General features: G+C 40.5%; 1 protein-coding gene across 4 annotated transcripts in view; it reads left to right on the plus strand.

Moving 5' to 3' along the window:
- MAST4 (microtubule associated serine/threonine kinase family member 4) overlaps positions 1–16,689 on the plus strand; it is a 419,070-nt gene that overhangs the window by 176,639 nt on the left and 225,742 nt on the right. For 3 of the 4 annotated variants that reach the window (XM_039543759.1, XM_039543760.1, XM_039543762.1), the window contains exon 4: positions 13,535–13,609. The exons of the other annotated variant lie outside the window; for it this stretch is intronic. In XM_039543759.1, coding sequence (XP_039399693.1) covers positions 13,535–13,609 — 75 coding nt within the window. The remainder of the gene's footprint in view (positions 1–13,534; positions 13,610–16,689) is intronic. 4 annotated transcript variants of the gene reach the window in all.

Consider the following 16,689-nt stretch of genomic DNA (forward strand, 5'->3'; position numbering starts at 1 on the left):
ATTCACAATTTTAAAGAAAGTGTGTGTGTGGGAGATGAGTGCGTAATGTATTCACAAGCAAACTGTTGCAGCTTGCAATGCTATGTCTTAGAACTTTCACTGTTCCTGTACCCCATGGTGGAAAGTCCTCTCAAGGTAATAGGAAACCACAAGGAGTGATCTTAAATAGTCACAGCAAGAATAATATATTTTAAAATTATATTTTTACTTTCCAGGCTGCTTTCTTCTTTTATTTGCCTTTTTTCCCTTTGTGGTTATACTTTTTCTGTTGGGCTTTCATATGTTTGCAGAACTATACATTCATGATGTCACTGAGACACTGTTAGTCTTGTTTTAGTAGAGCTGTATGGAAGACAGGTCTATTTTTATGAAAGATTTCAAGATTTGTCTTAATTTCAAATCAGAGCAAATACTAAACATCTTGGAATTCTCTGAAGGAAAATCACCTCCTACAAATATTTAGGGGGTTAATCAAAACATTTCATTTTGATTCAACTTTTTGTTTTATATTTGTTGCATTATATAATAAAATTCAAAATGAAGTCATTTAAAAACAAATAAAAACATTTCCTTCCAAAAAATGTCAAAATGGGATATTTTGACATTGTTGGAACTCTTTCTCAGTTTTCTGAGAAAAGTGAAGACCTGATTTCATGAAGCTTTTTAATTTCAGTGGAACTGCATGTTCTGACGGAATATGGTTTCATTAATGTTTCTTTGAACAGCTCTATTTTTGTAGTATGAATAAGTAAGAATAACAGGCTATAAGGGAGGGTGAAAACTGTTGTCTGCTTATTTCTCTTCAGTAAAACACAAGTGTAGCATGACCACCATATTAACTTGTGACAGACTTCCTTAAATTTTAACTTGTGGGGGGTGGGAGGGAGGGAATTTGAATCCTCTATTTTTTGTCTCGAGAGTGAAGCTGAATTTTGTCTCTGTTTAAATGATGTGTCAAAGCTTCAGGTTGTTTGTCTATGACTTCCATATCAAATGTGTTCCCTTCACAATTTTTTCTAACTACCACACTTGGGATTGAACTGAAGGCTTCCAGAGCTAAGCAGGAGTTGTTTAACTAAATGAGCTGACTCTGTATCTAAGGGCTATGACAGACTCTCACTTTGGGATTGGGTATAAAAGGAGACTTGTAATGCACACTGTGCAGCGGGTGACATACATTCGTGTAATTCCGCTGTCCTCATTTAGAACCCCAGTGTCGCACCCTTTAAGTGCATTCAGTGGGGTTGCACAGATTTAACTGATTCATCCTGTATCTGGAATTTACTTTACAAATCTGTTGAAGCACAAGTAGGAAAGAAAGCCAGCTTTGTAACTTTTTCTCTCTAAGCTAAATAGGTTGAGCTCCTGAAGCACTTTTTCTAATCCTTATATTGGAGAGGGTTCAGAGAAGATCCACAAGAATGATTAATCAACAATCTTCTTGAATTGTGAGCATCAGAACTGGACACAGTATTCCAGCAATGGTCACATGAGTGACAAATGCAGATGTAAAATAAGCTTTCTATTCCTACTCAAACGTCACACTCCTGTTCAGCTGATTATCCACCACAACCCCCAAATCACTGCTTCCCAGGATAGAATCCCCCATTCTGAAAGTATGTCCTACGTTCTTTATTCCTAGATGCATAGATTTACATTTAACCATATTAAAATGCATATTGTTTGCTTGTGCCAGTTTACCAAGCAATCCAGCTCATTCTGAATCAAAGACCTGTCTTCATTGTTTACCACTACCCAAATTTGTGTGCCATCTGCAAAATATATCAGTGATGATTTTGTTTGTTTTTCTTTCAGGTTGTTGATACAATATGTTGAATAGTATAGGCCCAAGAACCAATTCTTGCGGGATCCTAGTAGAAACACACCCCGCTCACTGACAATTCCCAATTGACAATTACACTTTGAGACCTATCAGCTAGCCAGTTTTAATCCATTTAGTGTGTGCCATGTTAACTTTATATCTTTCTAGTTTTTAATCAAAATGTCATGTGGTACCAATTCAAATGGCTTACAAAAGTCTAAGTATACTATGTCAACATTATTAACTATGATTTGCATTAATTACATTACCTTCCTTTAATTCTTTGAGTCCCGTATCAGGTGCTCCATTATCTTGCCTGGGATTGATAATGTCAGGCTGGGTCATCCCGTGTATAATTTCTAAAAATTAGCACATCATTAGCCTTCTTCCAGTCTTCTGGAACTTCCCGAGTGCTCCATGACTTAATGAAATTCAACATTAACAGTCCAGAGAACTCCTCAGCCAGTTTTTTTTTTAAACTCTTGGATGCAAGTTATCTGGACCAGCTGATTTAAAATTGTCTAACTTTAGTAGAGTCTGTTTAACATCCTCTAGCAATACTAATGGCATGGAAAGAATGTTACCACCACCATATGATGATACTGTATCAGACTATACAGGACAGAAATATTTATTGAATATTTCTGCCTTTTCTGCATTATTATTGATAATTCTACCATTTCCATCTAGTGATGGACTGATACCATTGGCAGTCGTCCCCCCCCCAATATATTTTTAAAAATCTCCTTATGGTCCTTAACTCTGCTGGCCATGGATTTCTCCTTGTGTCCTGTGGCCTCTTTTGCCAATTTTCTGCAATTCCTAACTTCTGATTTATATTCATTACTGTCAATATCCCCTTTCTTTCATTAAAAACCTTTTTTTTAACAGCTGCCTTCACTTCCCTCTCTATACCGGGTCAGTCTTTTTAACCACCACAGCCTTCTTCCTCAATTGTGGGATAGGAGCATCTAGTAAGGTATTCTAAAATTATTCCCAATTATCATTCACATTTCTCTGATTAAATTCTTCCTCCCAGCTGATTTGGCTCATAATTGTTTTCAGCATTGTGAAATTGGCTGTATTAAAGCACCAAGTGTATATATATTACTAGTCTGGACTTCATTCTGTTTGCATATTATAAATGTGAACACTTGTTATCACTTTTATGTAAGCTACATTAATTTTAGTTCTGTGATAAGCTCCTCTTTATCTGTGTTGGCTGCAATGCTTCTTATGTTAGAAAATTGCCATTTATAATGTTTAGAAATTCCAAGAATGTTTTTATACTGGCAGTATGAAACCTCCAGCATGTCACTCAAATTGAAGCTCTCCATGATGACAGGTTTTCTTCCTACACTTTATAGATAGGTGCCTATGTAGGTGGTCATTCTGTTTGCTAGTGTGTTTTGGTGTTCTGTAGCAGACACCAACCAGTACCCCATCTTGTGCTTTATCTATTAAGACATTGATCCATAAGTATTCAAAATCATTTTCTTCCAAGTTATCAGTGACTTGAAAACAGGTAATGCCATTTTTGACAGAGGGTCACCCCTTTCCCCTTTTGCCTACTCAATCATTCCTAAATAGGTTATAACCATTGATTTTAACATTCCAGTCATGGGACTCATCCCATCAGGTTTCAGTAGTACCAATTAGAATGAATTTATGCTCATAAAGGAGCAATTCCAATTCCTCTTGTTTGCTTCCCAGGCTCCTAACATTGGGCAGTTGAAGAATTTCTTCTCTTCATGCCCTTTAATTTCTTAATTAGTGTTGTTCTCAACATCCCAATTTTGTGCTGCGTGCTCATATATTCCCTCTTTTTACCCTCCCCTTTTGCTATTTAATCCCCACCTGACTATTGTAGCCAGCCTGGCCCCAAGGAGATTGGTCCCCCTTCTCCTGAGGTGGATGCTGTCCATACTATACAGCTCTCTCTCCATAGAAGGTGGATCAATTTTCTACAAAACCAAAACCCTCCATCACTTACATAGCCAGCAGTTCACTTCCAGAATCTTCTGCCTTCTGTCTTCCTTCAGTTGTGGGACAGGAAGGATCTCAGAGAGGATTGCTTGGACATTCTTCTTCTTTAGCACGCTTTCGAGTTCCTTGAAGCCATAAACTGTATCTGCAAGATATCCCAGGATGCAGTGTCATTAGTACTGATATGAACCATCACCAGTGGATCCTTGCCTATCAACTTCAGAAGACTGTCCAATCTTAGAGTGAGGTCTCATGTCTTGGTTCATGGAAGGCAGCACACTGTCCTGTTGTTTTCCTCTCCCTTGTAGAACATTCTTTCAATTCTTCTGAGTATTGAATCTCCAACAAGGATTGTCTGTTTTCCCTGGACAGTTGGAGAACTGTTTATGAGCAAGCTTGATTTTTCTTACAAGTTGGGCTGAGCTGCCCATCCACATGTTTCTCATACTTCCTTTGGACCTGCTGGCTCTTTAGAGGTATCTTCCAAAGTTTCCATGCAGAGAACCTGATATTGATTTGAATTCCTCCCAGTCCTCTTCTTTTTAGCCTGCCCATTCTCCTCTGCCTCCAGCCGTGTAGAATACTGCTGTGACCTCTTACTTCAGATGGTTACGAACAGATAGATTACCTCTCTGACTTCTGCATTGCAATTTTTAGCCCTGCAGCCTGAGCCAGATTCAGTTGACCCAGGCTCTGAGGCTGTGCTTTTTCATCATAGTGTAGATGTACCCTCTGAGTGTATATATGAACTGTCCTCTTTCCCCAACTCAGGGATTCCTGCAGGAGCCAGCCTGCTTCCTACAACTTTCCCCAGCAACTGAGCTCTGGTTTTGCTGGCTTTTTCAAGGATCAGATGACCTTCAAGCTATCGTCTGATCCCTATTTGATTGATCACAGGTCGGGCTGGCCCAACCTGACTTAAGAGACCAGCCACCCAGTGACAGGGCCTAATTGCTGCAATGTTTTTCAATTTACTCCCCTTGTATAGTAATGTTTCCTTCTATTGTGCTCCTACTTTGGAATTTATCACATACCTGATAGGTGTTTAAATAGTGCCTGCCAATGGAATTGCCATTGCCCCTCCTCCTGTTTACTCTGGCCCCTACAGTAGCAAAATTAACTGTTAGGTCTTGTGTACCCTAGAACAGGGGTGGGAAAACTACAGCCCACGGGACCGTCCCCGCCGGTTCCCAAGCTCCTGGCCCAGGAGGGTGTCCCCCGGCCCCTCCCCTGCTGTCCCCCCTCCCCCACAGCCTCAGCTTGCTTGCTCCGCCGCTGGCGCAATGCTCTGGGCAGTGGGGCTGTGAGCTCCTGAGGCAGCACAGCTGCAGAGCCTGGCCTGACCCAGTGCTCTGTGCTGTGTGGTGGTGGTGGCGGCAGCATGGCCCAGCTCCAGCCAGGTGGCGCAGCTATAGCGCCGCCAACCACTGGTGCTCCAAGCGGGGAGCAGGGGGGGTTGGATAGAGGGCAGGGGAGTTCAGGGTGGTGGTTAAGGGGTGGGGTGTGGATGGTGGCCGGGGGGAAACAGGGTTGAATGGGGGCAGGAGTCTCAGTGGGACCATCAGGGAATGGGGGGGTTGGATGGGGCATGAGTCCCGGGGGGGCAGATAGGAGGTGGGGGCCAGGCCACGACCCTGTCCCTAAACGGGCCCTCCATACAATTTACAAAACCCAATGCAGCCCTCAGTCCAAAAAGTTTGCCCGCCCCTGCCCTAGAAGACTGTACTGCTTTAACTATACCTGGTATGGTTTAAAGTGGTACAGCCCTCATGTTTTGGATGCAGTTATCAGTATAAAGGTGCATTGTATTGGTGTAGCTACTTCCATGTGGGAAGGGGATACAATTATACCACTTTCATGTTTTATGCTAATATAACTGCTTCAGTAAAAAAATGACACCCCTGCCAAAATTATACCGTAAAATTAAAATGTAGACCAGACGTTATTGCACCAGCAGCTAGTGAAGTGAACACTGTTTAACTGCAAGTTTAGCTGAGGACTAACTATGTCAGATTTTCCAAAACCCTGGTTAAAACCTGTTCTGCAGGTGAAAACATTACCATTGACTTATGGGTGATTGGGAGTGCAAAAATCCCCAGCACCTGATTTCACTGCTGGGCCTTGAATATCTGGGCTGCTCCTGCTAATGAATGGGAGAGATGATAAGGCTTGTGGAGAGCTCCCACACAGTTGGGAAGGAGCATTTTTACATTTGCAGAGAATTAAAAGTCTGTACCACTGCTCTCTGTTGTGTAGGAAATGGTCTCTCTAGGCATGCCCTCTCCAGCTACAGAGAAACTTGACTTAGTGTCATTCGCATTAATTAATACTGACTATAGTGTGTTACAGGTGAAGACTAATGTTAGTGGGGTTGTGTTGCATTGTTAGAATTGATGGAATCTAAAGTATAAAATGTTGCTAAAATTGAGAGAAGCCTTGTTCAAAGATAAACTTTGAGTATTTACTGAATTCTACAGGATTTATTTCGGGTTTAAGGTTTTAGAGACAAATCTGACTAAGATTAGCACATTCTGCGTATGTGAGAGTATCTTCACTTTTACTGTGGAAGATGTCTTTTTATTTTTAATTTATTCAGATTTTCATTTTTTGTGTATTTGTACTCTTCTCACCCACTCTCCTGTACTTACTCCCCCTGCCCCACCTCCTTTGTATTCCACAAGGTATTTAGACAATCAGTGTGGAAATGTACTGACAACATGCAAAAACAGTTTCAAATGGCAGTCATTTTTATAATAGTATCAAGATAAGATTTGTCAGGCAAAAAATAACATTGCCTGGTTTTAGACTTTAGGATGTAACAAACAATCCATTTGCAGTATAGGGTTTGCCAAGGAACCTTGTGTAGAATAAACAGGGGATTAATCATTTAGGGAATTAAAGTTTTCTACTGATGCTTGTCCTAGAGTGTAACTTTTTATCAGACAAAATATCCAACAGTTGGCATGTTTTGTTACAATGACACTAGTGTTTAACTATAGCCACTCTGTCGTCATTTTCATTCTAACTCTCAGTTTAGATGGGTTTCAGAGAATCATAGGCCTGGAAGGGATCTCAACAGGTCGTCTAGTCTAGTCCTCTGCACTCATGGCAGGACTAAGTATTATCTAGACCATCTGTGACAGGTGTTTGTCTAACCTGCTTTTAAAAATCTCCAATGATGGAGATTCTACAACCTCCCTAGGCAATTTATTTCAGTGCTTAACCACCCTGACGGGAAATTTTTCTTAATGTCCAACCTAAACCTCCCTTGCTGCAATTTAATTCTCAGAGGTTAACAAGAACAATTTTTCTCCCTCCTCCTTGTAACAACCTTTTATGTACTTGAAAACTGTTATCATGTGACCGCTCAGTCTTCTCCAGACTAAACAAGCCCAATTTTTTTCAATCTTCCCTCATAGGTCATGTTTTCTAGACCTTTGATCATTTTTGCTGCTCTTCTCTGGACTTTCTCCAGTTTATCCACATCTCCAATTTAGCCACATCTTGCTTTACTTCTTGTGCCTTGGTTACAACACTCCTGCTAATACATCCCAGAATGATGTTCTCCTTTTTTGCAACAGTGTTACACTGTTGACTCATATTTAGCTTGTGGTCCACTATGTTAGAATCACCTGTTGGGGATGGTCTAGATATGCTTGGGTCTGCCTCAGCGCAGAGGGTAGTCTAGATTAACTCTCAAGGTCCCTTCTAGTCTTTCATTTCTATGATTCTACAATTATACAACACTAAAGGTAATGTGTGCATTTGAGAGAGAGCTTTGCAGTTCAAATGTTAAAGATGGAACTTAATAATACTTCTACTTCTGCTGCTTGCTCTGATCCTAACATTGACTATCCTGACAATATCCTTCCTTTCAAATTGCACAACTAACCACATTTTTTTCTTTTTCTTATTCGGTCTTGAACTTTCTTCAGTCCTTCCCCATACCCTACATCTTGATCTGATCTACCATGGCTACTTCATCTACTCCTTCAAGTTTCTCCAGAAAACTATCATTTCGTGTGTTCTAGTCCTCCCTTGTTAATAAGTCATTAAAAAGTTACCCTGAAGAACATGTGTAGTAGCAACAAAAGCAATTGTATGTTCTTAATTATGTAATCCCTGTCTTTTCTCCTTCTATCTGGGTTCTATTCCCAGTTTTGCCACAAATATCGTTTGTGACCTTGGACAAGACATCTGTGCTTATGTTTCCTGTCTGTAAATTGGTGCGAATAAGTCGAAATTATCTCACAATGTAAAATAAATTTGTTTGCAAAATCCTTAGAAATATTTATATGCATTGTTCTAGGTAAGCGTAAACTATGGGTATTTATTGCCCAGAATATACATTATAATGCATTTTATATAATGACCCTGTGGCCTTCATATAGGCTCTTTTCAGAACCTGGAATCCAGGACCATATATAAAAATCAGGCTATTGGGTATGTAGCTGGGGTCTGAATGAGGCGTGCACTCAGGCAGGGTGCATGCAGGAGTTTTTCTTTCCAAATAGAAAATTAAAGATAATGGGGAGCAATGTGAATTTATAATATACCAAAGCCGGAGTCTAATATTATGCCATATATAGTGGCAGAACGGCTGCTGAATCTGTTTCCCTGAGGTATTATTATTCATAGTATTCATAGATAGCTGAATCCTATAGTTTACCCAGAAACCTGACTTTGTACAAACCATTTCAGAGCAATAATAAGCAATCTTTTGCCTGCAACTGGCACCTATAAGAAAAGTGAGCACCAAATAAATACATTGTAGTAGGTCAAAATTATACAGAGCATGGAAGTTACATTTATTGAGTTTTATTCTGGATGTCAGGATTTTCATGTCTAACAACTAAAGAGTGCCAAACTCAGCTGGTGACCTAGGTTTAGACTGGATTTTGGATTTTTTTTAAACTTACTTTTTGGTGTAAAAGTACAGTTCCTTCATTACCACAGTTGATTAAATTCATAAGAGTACTAATTAAGGCTGTCCTGCCATTTTTTCTTTCTTGCTTGTAACTGGGAAAAAAAACAAACAAAAAAAACCCTCCCCAAAAAACAAACAAACAAAAAACCTGTTTGTGAATCTTGTTTTTTTTATGTTAAGGATTTATTTGATCCAGTTAGAAAATAGGTGACCCAATCAGAAAAGAATTCAAACACTTTTATTTACCTTAAAAATTACTTCAGAGGAAATGGTGAGCTTCCATATTCTGAATTCAGTGTAACATCATAGAATTAATAGTAACAACCAGTTCTACTCCTCCCTGATTAGCTAATATTAAAAACAAATTTCACCTTCATGTAAGAGGACCAAAAATAACTACAGCATCCTAGAATTCTATTAATTTATAGTTTCATTGTAAGTGTGTATTTAATACTGTGATCCTCAGTGCAGAAGTCAGTTACTGTTTTATGATTTTCATATCTACGTGAGCTTTTATCCAAGGCTTTCAAAGCACTTTACATATGTTTTAGCTAAGCAATTCTGTATCTGCGTGAGGTAAGTAAGGATTCACTTTATTCACTACAGAATATAGCCACTGCTGAGATGTCGTGCAGCAACTGTCTTAGTTCTGAGTACTACTATTCAATGTGTTTAGGAAGGGGGAAGAGGAATGCCACATCCAAATGAAACTTTGGAGAAATTAGATACTCCAGAATATACTTGCCTAGATTGGAATTTGGTCAGGACACCAGGTTCACACTCCTACTTTTCTGAAGAGTGCTGTGAGGTTTGTAATGCTCCAGTGCTCAAGTTTTACATCTCATCCAGACTTCATCTCCAGCAGAAACGACCCCTGGCTCTAGTCTGGGGCTGTAGTTGAATACTGACTTAGTTGGAAAAGTACCACCTTCTGAATTAGCACCACTTCCCTCAATACTGAGGTGTGACCACATGCAACTCTGTAGTCACACCCTACACACTATTGAAATAATTTTTGTACAAAACATGCCTTGTGAGGTATTGTTTGAAAACTAATAACTTTCTGGTCAATAATATCATGGTGACATGAATGTAACAACATTCATATGTAAAGTTATGAATATAAGATGAAGTTATGACTGAAATGTGTTTACCAGACTAGTCTGAGGAGTGGATATACCAGTTTTTCAAAGACAAAGGACAAGATGACATCTCTAGCCAGGTGTCATCAAAGTTGACTGGCATTCACTGGTCAAGTGGTCATTTTTTGGCACTGAAGTGGGGCAGGAACAGATCAATTTTCATTTTAACAAACCATAATGTGGAACCTCTTTCACTACAAGACGCCATGTCTCCATCCTTACATCTGGAAGGAACTTTATCTAGGGGTAACCCTCAGGAAAATGCCTTTCAGAGGGTGATTGGACTATAAAAAGGAGGGGCAAAACCACCCCACATATATATTCATTCTCTCTCTCTCTCCTGAGAAGACAAAGAAACTAGTCTTTGGACTTAAGGAGGCGTTCTGAACTGAGAATTTGGTCAGCCCTGCTGTGAGGAACGTTTGATTAAAAATTTCACCTTGATCCAAGTCTAGTTTGTTTAAGTTTAGTTACTATGAAGTGTTTTATCTTTGTTTCTCCTGTAACCATTTCTAACTTTAATGCCTTATACTTGTACTCAGGTAAAGCCTATCTGCTTGTAACCAAAGCATAAACCAAGTTTTATTTACCATAATCAAAACTAATGCAGGGTTCTCTTTAAACTGAATTGTTTGGTAATGTCAATTAAAGGAGCAAGCTGTTGTACGTTGACCCCTTATAGGGGCAACAGACCTAAAATATCTAAACTGCCCAGGAGAGGGCAGCAGAGCACATGTTTTGGGGAAATTTGGGACTGGGAATGTGGTAGGGTCACTCTGCAAGTAGTAACGGAGGCTGCTGGAAGCCAGAATGTTGGAGGGCTATTTGTGAGCAGCCCCATAGGCGCCGACTCTGTGGGTGCTCTGGGGCTGGAGTACCCATGGGGAAAAATGAGTGGGTGCTCTGCATCCACCAGCAGCCAAGTTCCCCGCCCTGCTCCACCTCACCTCACCTCACCTCCTCCTCTGTCTCCTTCCCTGAGTGCACTTCATCCCCGCTCCATCTACCTCCCAGTGCTTGCTGCCACCAAACAGCTGTAGCAAGCCCTGGGAGGGAAGGGGGAGGAGTGGGCATGTGGTGTGCTCAGGAGAGGAGGTGGGGAAGAGGCAGGGCCAGGCCGGGGATTTGGGGAAGGAGTCAGAATAGGGGCAGGAAGGGGGTGCAGTTGGGGTGGGGACTTTGGGGAATGGGGGTGGAGGGGGGGCAGGGCTGGGGTGGAGTCAGGGCAGGGTCAAGGGCAGAGAGGGGTCGAGCAGTAGAAGTCGGTGCCTATGAGCTGCCCATATGGGAGCGATAGCAGCAAAGCATTGTGAGGGCACATAAAGTTACAGGGCAGGTGGTAACATAACCTGGTGTGGATTGCGCCCCGGAATGTGATATTAGATATTCCTTGGAAGTCCTCCATTTTGGTACTGACTCAACCTCTTCGTACTTGACTAATGAGATCAAGCTGGGACCAGGAAAAGGGTGACATGGATTCACCTATGGCATATAAAATCATTTTTTAGATAGAACTAGAAGGTAATTATTATAATTCCACATCTTGGATAATAGATATGGCAATTCTCATCTCAATTTAATTTTTGTCTAGCTTTTTTTTTTATTTAAATAAAATATTTATAGTACATTTTATGGAGGGATTGCATTATTGTTAATATCCAAAACACCAACAACTGTTTTCCTAACCTTTTTGTCCCCAAAGCATGGGAATCTGTTGTACTCTAGAAAAGGATTTTCTGATATTAGAGATGAAAGCTTGTGATATTAAAAACATATTGCCCAGAAGTTAGCATTTAAGTTCATTCAGCATTGAAAATCATTAGCATAGTAATACTTTGACTCCTTTCATAACTAGGAAATTTTCGAACCAGTGGATGTGTAGTTTACGGTATATTCTAATGGGCAGTAAAATCTGATTTATTTTAGTCAAATTGATGTATTTTGTAACTTCACAAAGAGGTTCAGGAACACTTCTTCATCTTTTAGAAGAGGAAAATGTTTAAGATATTATTAGGACATTTCCCACATTCCTCTTTCATCTGCAGTCTCCTGTTTATATTTGACAGATTAAATTTGTCTGATTCATATGTGATATAAAGTAGAATTAATATTGAACATGAATTGGAATCATAGCTTTAAAAGCAAACTGAGCATACTTAGGCAAATACCCATACAATAAAAATGATATATCATCATAATTAAGAGAACAAGAGGGTGTATGTATAGGGTGTCAGAGTGAAGATAAATGAGAACTGAAAGTGTTCATTCAGATTTGCTAATACAATCTTGTCTATATTCAAAATTCATTCAATGTCCATGGTGTAGTCTGCTGGGGTTTTCACCTCATTGGGGTGGGTTTGGTATGGTGAGCCAGGCACTTCAAAGAATCCTGAAAAGAGAGTATCAGGGCGGTGAGTTAGATAAAGAGGAGAAAGAGGGAGAACAGATGATGTCATATGGATCTGATAAGCTGACCTGCCAAAGATGGATGTGATTAATTGAAATGTAAAACATTGTATTTCTTTACTGAAGCTAATACCGGATACTTTTGCTTAGTTTATCTCTTGCAGAGATGCAGATTATACGGTATGCATGCCTCCTTTGGTTTTTTTTTAATCTGATTTTTCTCTCTCTCTTCTTAATAAATCTTGTTTCTTATTTAGACAGTTTAAGTTAGCATGTTGAGGTAAAGTCCCTGAAAGGAAAGTAGCCATCTTAACTCTCATGATAAGCGGTTAGAGGAGAATGGTGCCTATACTGGAGCCCTTGGTTGAAGCAGCTCTTTATGAGGTGTCACTCTCACATTTACCATGGTCCATAAGGGGGACCATGAGGAATGGCAAAAATAGGGTACCAAAGGTTACAATAGTCAGTCTCCACTTGTTCTTATGAAAACTGCAACAGCTGTTGACAATCGAACAGCTGAGTTTTTCTGGAATCAGTCTACAAAGCAAGTGAGCCAACGACCTAGAAAATTTTTGTGCCTGTATTTTGGACTACGTACCTGCATTTCTTCCAACAGAGTGTTCCTTCAGATCCTGGTCCATAAACCAGAACAGTTGTCTTTTACAACCCACTACTTAACCGTTCATTCAAAAGAAGGAATGAATCTCTCATACCTGCTAAGTGTAAATCTGAAAAATATCATGTAGTTGATTCATCTTTTGGAGCTCTAAAAAATGTGTACGAGGGATGTAAATCTAAAGAGGTTTTTTTTTACTAAGGGGATTTCAGAGTTTTCAGTTAGAATATGGATCGAGTTGGGTTACATATGATTTTTTTTTCTGTGCACTTTCAAAATTGATGATACGTTACTTGCTAGTTTAAGTACATGGTAATGGCAAGACAAAGCTTTTGTAACTTCAGTGTGTGTATCTTTGTCATCTATATTCATGCTATCTCATTAAGTGTCCATACACAATACATATATAGAAGCCTCATGAGGTTACAAGCAAAATAATTTCATTTTTCTCTGATACGCATATGATGAAACTGTGGAATATATTTCATAAAGCTCTTAGAAAGATAGTGAAAGTACAGTTCAGTTAAATACTCTCCCTCTCCCTTCTCTGACCATCCTTCATTCCATCCCCTCCACGATCCATCCTCTTCCCTTTTCTCTCTTCTTTTCCCTTCCTGTCTTCCATTCACTGTCAGGAAGGGCCGCCTCAGAAGAGCCATTTCAGCTCAACACGGCACCGTCAGAGACTAGTGGAACCAGCGACTACAAAAGTGAGTGGACTTATTGAAGGACAGTTTAAAAATGGAATGTTGTACCAGTGGAATGTGACAGCTTTAGTGACGATCTGATGTACACTTGATAGGAGCATTAATTATTACCCACCTGTGAGTAATATGGTCAGCACTGTTTCATAAAGATGAATTTGCGTATTGAAGATATTCATTATGCATGTATAATGCTGCACCTCCTTCAAGAGTTGTGGGTGAGTTTTTTAGATGTACAGTGTGTGTATAGAAAATTATATTTATATTTGCTACTTTTGGTGTGTGTTCTGTTCAATGTCTGTATTTTTTTCACATTTTTGAAGTGTATTCACAAATATGTGACATACACTTAATTCTTCTCTCTCATATTATTAAAATGGAATATTTCTTATAATAATGCCATAACAATTTGTGGCCTGGGATAACATTGATTAGTCTCTTGAGCAAGCCCTGATACAAATGTGTAGAATTAAAGATACCGTTGGAGCATTAGTATTTATGCTGGCAGATTCAATAGCAATGTCAGATATACTGACAAGCTTATTCTGTCTTTTCTAGAAGATCATTTCAGTTAGAGGTGTATAAAAATTAGGTATGGTTCAAGAAATCTAATCAGCGGGATGTGGGAAACGATAGCTATTGTGGATATTAGTTTTATTTTCTAGATTAATGAAATGTACCACATTGCATATTTCAGATCATGTGCGTAATACAGCTACAATTTTTCCTACTTTTTTTGCAAGAATCTAACAAAAATAAAATCACAGCAGACTCCCGTTTTCCCCTTTTCCCAGAAGAATACTGTACATTTGAGAAAGGACATATGGCTTGTCTTCTACCCTAAAGCTCAACAGTCTCAGATTCTGGTGGACCAGTGGGAGAACTGAATTTGAGTCATGAACCAGCCACTGAGAACTGGTCAGCCAGTCCCAGGTACCTAAAGTTAGGGGCTGTTATCCTGAGTACCACAACTGACCTCAACAGTTATAGCAGGTTATTGGGAGGGAGATAGTCACTTGTTAGCTAGGATCCAAGCCATTTCTTATTTTGTTACCTAGTTATTTTTGTATAGTGCCAAACATGCTGCATCCTCATAGAGAGGAAGATAAGTCGCTGTGTGCAGAGCTAAATAGATCATACAGAGAAGGGCAGTGTGTTAGGGAAACAATGAAACTGAATATGTTAAGAGTAGGTTCCTGTCATGTTAGTACCAAAGCTATTATGTGAATTCTTGTTATACAGGTTAAGACAGGATCGAGGTTGAACAAATAGGGTTCATCCTTGTGTTTTCAAGAAGGACTGAAAGGAGGAGAGAGTAGAATCACATTATGCTGCACAGCACAGCATGGAAGGAGGTTTGGAGATGAACCCAAAGGGGGAGTTACTCAGGAAAGTTGGACCTTGTTAGGGGGACAACAATAATTGATTCAAACAGAACAGTACATTGATGATGAGATCAAGGTCTAAGAGTTTAGTACTGATAAAGTTACAGGAAACCCAGTTAATGGATTTGAAGAGGTGCTAGACGTGGTCAGAGCCTTGGGGCCAGGTAAATTATTTTTATGGAAGCACTGTAGATGAATTAAAGGTGAAGTAAAGTGGAAGTCAGAGGATGTGCATGAGAAGAGCAGGCTCCAGGAGCTGAGGTGAGAGAGAATCACAGCTTGAACTAGGGTTATGGTAATGTAGACAAAAGGAATGAGTGGGCTTTGGAGTATTAGAGGAAGAAGCATTATAACTTTTCTGTGAGGGGAGAAGAGTTGACAATTATACCAGAGCTGTGAATTGGAGAAATGTCAATCATGGAAATGTAGGGCTGGAAGGGACCCCAAGAGGTCATCTAATCCAGCCCCTTGCACTGAAGCAAGTGTATCTGAATCCACGCGTGACAGGATGTTTGTCTAAACTGTTCTTAAAAACCTAGGAACAGGGATTCCACACCCTCCCTCGGAAACCTATTGCAGTGCATAAGTACCCGTATAGTTAAAAAATGTATCCTAGTACCTAATCTAAATCTCCCGGGCTGCAGATTAAGATGATTACTACTTGTCCTACCCTCAGTGGCCATAGAGAATAATTGGTCACTTTATCCTAGCTCTTAACATATTAAATACTTTTATCAGGTCCCACCTTGGTCTTCTTTTCTCAAGACTAAACAAGCCCATTTTTTTAACCTTTGTGCATAGGTCAGGTTTTCTAAATGTTTTATCATTTTTGTTGCTCTTTTCTGCACTTTCTCCAGTTTGTCCATATCTTTCTTACATGTGGTGCGCAGAACTTCACAAAATACTCCAGCTGAGGCATCACCAATGCTGAGTAGAGCAGGACAGTTACTTTCTATGTCTTACATCAGACACTTCTATTAATGTGCTCCCAGGTTGGTGTCATCAGCAAATTTTATAAGCATACTCTCTCCCTTTTTTGTCATTAATGAAAATAATGAATGTACTGGACCCAGGACAGTCTCCTATGGAATTCTACTATATATTCCCCCCCCTACTGTTTTGATAACTATTTTTTCTGAGTACAGTCTTTCAACCAGTTTTGTATACAACGTAGAATAATTTTATTTAAATCACGTTGTTTGCCTATGATGATGTCATATGGGATGGTGTCAAAAGCCTTTTCCACCCACCACAGAGCTCCCGCAGTGTCCCTCAGGGCCGCCCAGAGTGGGGGGGCAAGTGGGGCAATTTGCCCTGGGCCCCGCAGGGGCCCCCACGAGAGTTTTTCTGGGCCCCTGAAGCGGGGTCCTTCGCTCGCTCCGGGGGCCCCAGAAAACTCTCGCGGAGCCCGGGCCCCCAGAGCTGCTTCTGCTCCCGGACTTCGCTGGCGGGGGGTCCTTCCGCTCCGGGGCGGAAGGACCCCCTGCCGCCGAATTACCGCCAAAGACCCGGCTGCACTTAGGCGGCAGGTCCCGCTTCGGTGGTAATTCGGCGGCGGGGGGCCCCCGTCGCAGGTCTTCGGGGCACTTCAGCGGCGGGTACTGGAGCAGAAGGACCCCCTGCCTCCGAATTACTGCCGAAGCGGGGGCCCCCCGCCGCCGAAGACCCCAGGCCTCCGGAATCTTCTGGGTGGCCCTAGTG

This window comes from Mauremys reevesii, linkage group 6 (genome assembly GCF_016161935.1).
Source record: "Mauremys reevesii isolate NIE-2019 linkage group 6, ASM1616193v1, whole genome shotgun sequence".
In the NCBI taxonomy this organism is placed as follows: Eukaryota; Metazoa; Chordata; order Testudines; family Geoemydidae; genus Mauremys; species Mauremys reevesii.